Raw genomic sequence first — 9,494 nt, 5'->3', positions numbered from 1 at the left:
GAAGAGCTCCAGGACATGCTCCTCCACAACCCCGCCCCATCCCGCCAGTACCACGAATTTACCCGACACCTGCAAAGCTTGGATAACCGCTACCGCCAGCACCAGCAGTATAAAAACAGACAGACACGTACCCCTCGGACCGCAGCGCCCCCCGCGCGCGCGGCCCCCCGGACCCAAACCGACATACCGCGGGCCGCCCCCAAGCCAAACGCGGAATTTCCGTTTAACGACCCCATGGACCTAAGCAGCCAACGCCGCCACAACCGCAAAGAAAATATGCTATGCTACCGCTGTGGATCCCAAGAACATTTTGTTGCCAAATGCCCAGAACCGGATACCCGCCGCACGCGGCTGCACCAGGCCGGAATCGAACGATCCAGGTCCAGGTCCAGGTCCCCGCGCCAAATACAAACCAAACTCCCTAAAAACCCCCGCCGCGGCTCGGACGCCAGCCGCTCCAGCAGCCGAAGTTCGAAAAACGGAGCCCGCCTGGGATAAGTCGCCCCCAGGCCGCCAAGGCCGCGCATAGACCGCCGGCGATCCGCATCTCTGCCGCCGCCGTTCACGGGTTCCCCGTTGAAGAGGAATATAACCAACGATCCGACCTGATGATCCTGCCTGCCGAACTGACAGTGGGGGGCCAAAACCTCCCAACCTATGCCCTCACCGATTGCGGTGCGGAAGGAAAATGCTTCCTCGACCAAGGATGGGCCGAAGAACGCCAACTACAAATGTATCCGCTGCGAAACCCATTCGACATCGAAGTATTCGACGGAAGGACCGCCGAAAGTGGGAAGTGCACCCATTATGTCCGAGGACAATTGAGAATCAAGGACCACATCCAGAAAAACGCGCTGTTCTTCGTCACACAGCTAGCCCACTACCCCATTGTGCTAGGAATGCCTTGGCTAAAGCAGCACGATCCAACGATTGGATTCGCGTCACACGTTATTACGTTTGACAGCGACTATTGCCGCCGACACTGCAATATGCCCGACAAACCGGAGAAGGTTAAAGCTTTACACGCCGTACCAAAAAAAAGCCGCCCCCAGTACCAGGCTGACCGACCGCCGTCCCTCCGCGAAATGGATATCGCCCCTATCTCCCTGCAAGCCGCGAGCATGTACGCCCGCCGCCGATCCTGCCGACTGTACGCCGTAACCTTGAAACAGATTGATGAGGTCCTAGCCGCCGACCCCCAAAATAGGAACGGGCCGACCCTGCCCGAAACAATCCGGGAATTCGCGGACGTATTTTCCCCGCAAGAAGCCGAGAAGCTGCCCCCACACCGACCGTCCGACCACCATATCCCGCTTATAGAAGGAAAAACGCCGCCGTTCGGCCCCCTGTACGCCATGTCCCGCGAAGAGCTGATAGCCCTTAAGGAATGGCTGACCGCAGAGTTGAAAAAAGGGTTTATCAGACCCAGTTCGTCATCCGTCGCCTCGCCCGTTTTGTTCGTGAAGAAGCAGGGAGGAGGGTTGAGGTTTTGCGTGGATTACCGCGCGCTGAATAACATTACCGTAAAAGACCGTTACCCGCTGCCGCTAGTCCGAGAGACCCTGAACAACCTGGCCGGCATGAAATTCTTCTCGAAAATCGATATCGTTTCCGCTTTTAACAATATTCGGATTAAAAAGGGGGAAGAATACCTGACGGCATTCCGCACGAGATTCGGCTTATACGAGAGCCTAGTCATGCCTTTCGGGCTAACGGGAGCCCCCGCGACGTTCCAGAGATATATAAACGACTCCCTGCGCGAATACTTAGACGTATTTTGTACAGCCTACCTGGACGACATTTTGATTTATAGCCGCACCCGAACAGAACACGAAGAACATTTGAAACTCGTACTGGAAGCCCTGAGGAAAGCCGGGCTATACGCCAACGCCGCGAAGTGCGAATTCTTCGTGACGGAAACCAAGTTCCTGGGCCTGCTGGTCGGCGTCGAAGGCGTAAAAATGGACCCTGAAAAAATCACCGCTGTCCTGGACTGGCAAACACCCAAAAAGCTTACTGACGTACAAGCATTTTTGGGGTTTGGCAACTTTTACCGGCGCTTTATCCGAGATTTCTCAAAGATCGTAGCCCCTTTGACGAGATTGACCAAGAAAGACGTCGCATTCGAATGGAATAGCGCCTGCGAAACCGCCTTCCGACTGCTGAAGAGAAAGTTTACCGAAGCCCCCGTACTGGCGCACTTCGATTGGGAAAAGGATGTGATCCTGGAGACCGACGCTTCCGATTATGTTTCTGCGGGAATATTGTCACAATACGGCGACGACGGAATACTCCGCCCCGTCGCGTTCTTTTCGAAAAAACACACAGCTACCGAATGCAATTACGAGATTTACGACAAAGAATTGCTAGCCATTATCCGCTGTTTTGAAGAATGGCGCCCGGAACTCGAAGGGACGTCGTCCCCGGTCCAAATAATTACGGACCACCGCAACCTGGAATATTTCACGACGACGAAAATGCTCAACCGCCGACAAGCCCGATGGGCCGAATTCCTGTCAAGATTTAATTTCCGTATCACCTACCGACCCGGGAAACAAGGAGCGAAGCCCGACGCACTAACCAGGAGGTCAGAGGATATGCCTGAGGAGGGGGATGAACGACTTAAGCACCAAACACAAGTCGTACTGAAAGAACACAATTTACCTGCCCGCCCCACCCGGTTACAACCCATAATCCGCCAAAACAAACCCCTATTGCCAAGACACCTGATAGAGCTACTAGACGCCGGATACGAATCCGACCCGATAACGCAATCTGCCCTAGAAGCGTTGAGGACAGGCGCCGACCGCCACCCCAAGCTGCAATTGGCCGAATGCGAAGAACGATCCGGCTATTTGTATTACCGCAATAGACTGTACGTACCCGATTCGAATAATCTGAAAGCCGAGATCCTGCGCCGCTGCCACGACTCCCCCGTCGCCGGTCACCCCGGCAAAGCAAAAACCTACGACCTGCTGTCCCGAGAATATTACTGGCCCGGAATGCTACATTACGTATCATTATGGGTAAAGAAATGCCAGACCTGCCGCCGAATCAACCCGTCCCGCGAAGGCCACCAGGGCCTCCTGCGACCCCTGCCCACTCCTGAACGCTCATGGCAACACCTGTCGATGGATTTTATCACACATTTGCCGCAAAGCAACGGCCACGACGCCATCCTAGTGGTCGTAGACCGCCTGACTAAGATGAGACACTTCGTCCCTTGTAAAGGGACCTGCAATGCCGAGGACACCGCCAACCTGTACCTACACCACGTATGGAAACTACACGGGTTGCCCCTGACGATAGTTTCGGATAGAGGCACCCAATTCGTGTCGAAGTTTTGGAAACACCTGACAACCCGTTTGAAAATCGACAGCCTGCTATCCACTGCTCACCACCCCGAGACTGACGGACAGACCGAGCGTTTTAACGCGTCCCTGGAACAATATTTGAGAGCTTATGTGGCCTACCTGCAAGATGATTGGGAAAGTTGGCTTCCCCTCGCCGAATTCACAGCCAACTCCCACAAGTCCGAGACCACCGGAACCTCCCCGTTTTACGCGACTTACGGATTCCATCCCCGCATGGGATTCGAGCCGGTACCCCTGAACCAGCCTTTGCCCGCCCAGCGGGATGCCGAAAAGCTAGCCGCCCGAATGGAAGCCATTCTGGAACAAGCCCGCGCCGAAATGACCGCCGCCCAAGCCCGTTACGAAGAACAGGCGAACCGACACCGTACCCCGGCCCGCCGGCTTACCGTCGGCCAATATGTATGGTTAGACGCACGGAACATCCAGACCGCCCGCCCGCAGAAGAAACTGGATTGGAAGAACTTGGGACCCTTCCGAATTTCTGAAGTGATTAGCCCGTACGCCTACCGTTTGGACCTGCCGTCGTCTATGAGAGTACACCCTGTTTTCAATATAAACCGACTAAAACCTGCTGACGTTGAGCCCCTGCCGGGCCAACAACCTGCACCGCCACCCCATTTGGAAGTGGAAGGTGAGAGAGAATACGAAGTCGAAGAGATCCTCGACTCCTTTTGGGAAACCCGCGGCCGAGGAGGCCGCCGGCTGAAATATATCGTCCGTTGGGCTGGATATAGCGAACCCACGACTGAACCTGCCGATTACCTGGAAAACGCTGCTCAATTGGTAAAGAATTTCCACCGTCGATACCCCCATAAGCCCGGGCCCCGGCCGTGACGGAGCTCGGCCTGGAAGGGGGGAATACTGTCACAGACCTGAAGGACAGCCACTGGGCTGTCGCTTAGTCATGACCCCTGTCACGTGAAGGCGCGAGGGCCGAGCGCCTCGCGCGCGTATATCTACGCGAAATCTCTGCAGTCTCCGATATGTAGCTCCTCGAGCTACGTCTTCGTCAACAACCACCTGCTACCCCGTACCTGGAAGACTAGATAGCCAATATACTCTGTCCTGTTACCTGATCGCCCGCACCTACCTGTCCGCCCTGCCTGCCCGTGACATCGCGGCGATTATTAAATACCTAGATTATTTTATTATTCAAAACTATTACTGTTAATTATATGCATTATTTTGCATGTAATAAGCCCACTTTTATTTGTATATAGCCAATTTTATTTAGTGCCGAAGTGGAGTGGGGAATGGTGGAATTCCGTTACTTTGTTAATGCAGGAATGCAATTTAAAGGTCAGCGAGTGGGGTTAGCTACCCTGTACCGGGTTTAATACCCACCCTGCACCTGCGAGTCAGCTACCCTGTACCGGGTTGAAAATTTCACCAAGTCAACGTTTAAATGCAAACCCAGAGATGGTTTGTATGCAAATGAGGGTGTTTTTTCAAAAACCCATACAAATTAGTTTTTCGGAAATTCATTCGCGGCACCGGAACCTTTTCTGGCGTGCGGACCCCCACTTCGATGTCGGAGAGTATGTAAGGGAAATAAAGCAAAATCTCCCCCAACCAATTATTTATCAGTACCAAAATTATAGTGCATTTCTACCTATTATTCAGCGCTTTTAGCACTGGTTATTTACCACGCCGCACCTAGGGTTTACCCCTATATCCCCTGTTAGCACCATTGTTATTAACAGGTTATGAGCCCGGAAAGGTTCTAGCTAGTGCACTAAAGCGCACTTTGCATTATTGGAAAGCCCTGTTTTCAGGCTTTAATTTGGTTATTGTCGCATATCCGCAGCACGTATATTGACGAAGATATTGCTGTTTTTGTGCAAATTGTTGGTTATAGGTGCTACGTTAGCACCTATCCCCCCTGTAATTACAGTGAGGGGTCGCTATATTAGCGTTTGACTCAGGCCTAATTTTCAGGCACTGCAGCGCTCGCTCGATTGCAAATCCCAAAATTTTTGGTGTGGTTTTTATGGGTTGTGCATCGCTATTGCGATTGGTTCAAATTTTTAGTGCGTTAATTAGGGTTTGCGCTAACGAGTCAGGGCCAAAACCCCTGTATTCGCCCGCTAATAGCCCAGTGATCCACTAACCGAACGCTGCAAATTACCCTGCAGGTTACCCTGCACCCACCTAGCGAATTGAACTTTCGATCGCTAGTGCACCTGGATCGGTACAAATAATACCAGGGCACCCATTAATTGTGGATTTAGGGATTCCAACCCTGTATTTTCAGTGGATTCGATCATTGAAAATAGCAATAAGCCCTATATTTGGCAAGTATAGGCCTGTAACCGTTAGAAGGCAAACGGCTATAGAAAATCCTAGATTGGGGTATTTACCCTTAGGCGACTAGGTTAGTTTTTAACTATAATTCAGGCCACCCTACAATGGAAGACAGCCCTATGTCGGGCCTCCCAGGCCCAATTCCACCGGATAGGGGCCCTGAATCCAGCCCGAATGAAGTTCTAACCGCTAAATTACAGGCGCAAGACCTGCAATTAAAAGCGTTAACTACGCAATTGGATCAACTTCAGCACACAATTCAACAGTTAACATCTCTGTTGACGCTGAAAAATGGTGAACCCACTAGTTTTAGTGGTATTGCGGGTATTAATACCCCCAATAGTGGTAATCTGGAGGCCAACCCACAGATTTTTAGCGCTAATACCGCTACCGCACCACCTAATCCACCCGGTAACCTAATTCTAGGTGACGGGATAGGTAAAGAACTATCAAAACGGGTATTTTCCTTCCCCGAAAATTGCAAATTAGTAGGGGCTAGCAACTACGACCTGTGGAAACAGGCACTTATAGTACAATTCAGGGCTATAAAAGCTGCGGAATTTATTTCCAACCCTGAAATTGGCTATAGCCTACCGGAACATGAGCAATCAGTCCTATTATTGCTTATTAAAGACAGCCTAACCAAGGAACCTTTAGAATCCATTGCATGGCATTCCAGCCCTGTAACGGCCTATAAGACCCTGGAAGATAGCTATTCCGTTGCACCCGAAATTAGCAGAGACTCGCTATATCGGGAATTTCACGCCCTAAATTTTTCGAAATTTAGAGGGTCAATACCAGAATTTAACAGCCGTTTTAATTCCCTGGTAGCTAGATTAGCGAATGCCAACGTGCAAATTAGCCCTATCGATGTACGAAATCAATACCTACGGGCCCTGGAGGGGACGTTCTGTCACAGACCTGAAGGACAGCCACTGGGCTGTCGCTTAGTCATGACCCCTGTCACGTGAAGGCGCGAGGGCCGAGCGCCTCGCGCGCGTATATCTACGCGAAATCTCTGCAGTCTCCGATATGTAGCTCCTCGAGCTACGTCTTCGTCAACAACCACCTGCTACCCTGTACCTGGAAGACTAGATAGCCAATATACTCTGTCCTGTTACCTGATCGCCCGCACCTACCTGTCCGCCCTGCCTGCCCGTGACATTACGTAGCTCCTTCATTAGGTGCCCGCGATGCCTGCGTCACTGCAACCCCCGATCTTAACCGATTCGACCGAGGAACTGATCGAACACCTACAAAGACACCCTGAACAATGGGTGTCTTACATCTCCGATTCTTACCAAAAGCTGCAACTATTGCACGATAGCAACGTCCGCCTGAACTCCTGCCTAGAAATGCAGGAAGCCGAGACCCAACGCGCCCGCGCCGAAACGGACCGTGTCCGCGACAAGGCGCAGGCCGACATTCTGGCCATGGCCATGGAAAAGGCCTCCGCCATAACCTCCCGGGATGCCGCTTTCGCCGAATTAGAGAAAACACGGTCCGAACTGAAGGAAGTTCGGACCGTAACGCTACCCACGGTACACATAACCACCCCCGCCCCAACTACCAACACGCCTGTTGAACCCCTTATGGTTACTCCTATGGGAACGACTCCGCCGCCTGCTTCCGAACATCCCGCCTCCGCCCGCCTTTCTGAACGACTTCCAGACCCCGATAAATTTACGGGCGCCCGCTCCGACCTCCGCCGCTTCGCCACCCAAATCCGGGGGAAGATAACCTCAAACAAAGACCGCTTCCCCAACCCCGAATCACGCCTGATTTATATAGCCGGTCGACTGTCCGGTAAAGCGTACAACCTGATCCTGCCCAAAATGGTCGGAGGCACACCCCAATTCGGAGATGTTAATAACAATGGTGCTAACAGGGGATATAGGGGTAAACCCTAGGTGCGGCGTGGTAAATAACCAGTGCTAAAAGCGCTGAATAATAGGTAGAAATGCACTATAATTTTGGTACTGATAAATAATTGGTTGGGGGAGATTTTGCTTTATTTCCCTTACATACTCTCCGACATCGAAGTGGGGGTCCGCACGCCAGAAAAGGTTCCGGTGCCGCGAATGAATTTCCGAAAAACTAATTTGTATGGGTTTTTGAAAAAACACCCTCATTTGCATACAAACCATCTCTGGGTTTGCATTTAAACGTTGACTTGGTGAAATTTTCAACCCGGTACAGGGTAGCTGACTCGCAGGTGCAGGGTGGGTATTAAACCCGGTACAGGGTAGCTAACCCCACTCGCTGACCTTTAAATTGCATTCCTGCATTAACAAAGTAACGGAATTCCACCATTCCCCACTCCACTTCGGCACTAAATAAAATTGGCTATATACAAATAAAAGTGGGCTTATTACATGCAAAATAATGCATATAATTAACACCCCCTCTCTTTTGCTACTTAATCCAAAAATAAAGTCGGAAAAGAAAAGTACGTAAAATAAAACCCCCAAAACAAAAAAAAACAAAAGAAATTCCCCCTTGTGTCCCAACCCAACTCGAACCCCCGGTGCGAACCCCCTGGATGAATAAGCTCTTTGTACCAAACCCCCGATTGACTGAACCCCAGATTGGACGAACCCCCGAATTGAAAAAGACCCCCAGAATTGTAACAACCCCCGGATTCGAACCCACGACCTACAGATTATAACCAACGGAACTTACTACTAAGCCAGGTAGCTAATCTGGCTGTTCGTTGTTGTGGATCCCAGAAAAGTTTAATATATAGGGTAGATTAAAAATCGCTAGGTCGCCCAAAACGCGAGCTAATTAAATTCGGATTCGACTTCGGGTATAAGGTCGGTATAAGTTGTTTAATAATCAACCTGAGCAGGGTAGGTTTGGGTAGATCGGTTGGTGTCGGGCTAACAAAAATCCAATAATTGCAAACAAAGGAGAAAAATGGTGGTAGTTAGCTAACGAACTAACTAGGTGCCCTACAATTCAATAGGTAAAAACTAAGTTTACAGGGGTTTTAACCCTATAAGCTCTAAAAAAACCTTGTGAATTGGAAGCGTTAGGGGCTTTGTAAGGCCGTCAGCGGGCATTTGTTTGGATTCCAGGTATTTTAGGGTCACTAATCCTTCTGTAACTAACTCCCTTACGTAGTGAAATTTTAATAACGTATGTTTAGTACGTTGGTGGTGCGTAGGGTTGTGTGCGTTAGCTATAGAGCCTGTATTATCTCCAAATATTGCAATAGGGCCTTTTACAGGTAGTCCAATCTCTGTAAATAGGCTTTTAAGCCACTGTGCTTCACGCAGGGCTTCCGCTAAGGCGTCGGTTTCGGCTTCTGGGGTGCTTAAAGCTATAGTACTAGCCTTTTTGCACTTCCACGTTATAGGGCCCCCAGATAGGGTATACAAATATCCGTAAGTGGATTTTGAATCTTCCCTAGCCCCGGCAAAATCGCTGTCACTAAAACCAAGTAATTTTAGGCCTTTAAAACCCCCAATCAAAGAGTTAGGTGGTAAATTAGCTTTAATTACCCTATTTCCGTAGCAGATTGCTAGGGATTTAGTACCTGCTAAGTAGCGAAGTAGGTTTTTAGCTGCCGTTAAGTGGATTGTAGTGGCTTTCGTTAAAAAACGAGATAACCATTGAACCGCAAAACCGATGTCCGGGCGCGTTAATAGCATTAAATACATTAGGGTGCCGATAATACGCTGTAACAATTTGATTTCTAGCGCATTTACGGGTTTGCCCCCACTATATTTTAGCACACCCGGCTGTAAGGGAACAGAAATAGGTTTGCAATCAGCTAATCCGAACGTTGCTAATGCTTCCTCTATATACTGA

At 50.3% G+C, this 9,494-nt stretch overlaps 2 protein-coding genes across 2 annotated transcripts; both read left to right on the top strand.

Annotated features, from left to right (window-relative positions):
• Positions 1–4,571: 4,571 nt before the first annotated feature.
• On the top strand, positions 4,572–5,034 carry MGG_16980 (uncharacterized protein; the record flags this gene model as incomplete). The annotated part of the gene is made up of 3 exons (XM_003713183.1): positions 4,572–4,686; positions 4,844–4,912; positions 4,976–5,034. Coding segments are annotated over 3 exons (243 nt in total), but the record flags the coding sequence as incomplete, so codon positions are not given.
• A 748-nt stretch (positions 5,035–5,782) lies between these two features.
• On the top strand, positions 5,783–6,589 carry MGG_16979 (uncharacterized protein; the record flags this gene model as incomplete). Its single annotated transcript, XM_003713182.1, has 2 exons — positions 5,783–6,116; positions 6,336–6,589. Coding segments are annotated over 2 exons (588 nt in total), but the record flags the coding sequence as incomplete, so codon positions are not given.
• Between the last annotated feature and the right edge of the window lie 2,905 nt (positions 6,590–9,494).

The sequence above is a fragment of the Pyricularia oryzae genome, chromosome 3 (genome assembly GCF_000002495.2).
Source record: "Pyricularia oryzae 70-15 chromosome 3, whole genome shotgun sequence".
Classification (NCBI taxonomy): Eukaryota; Fungi; Ascomycota; class Sordariomycetes; order Magnaporthales; family Pyriculariaceae; genus Pyricularia; species Pyricularia oryzae.
Note: the sequence above shows the minus strand (reverse complement) of the source record. Positions and strands in the feature narration are given on the sequence as shown.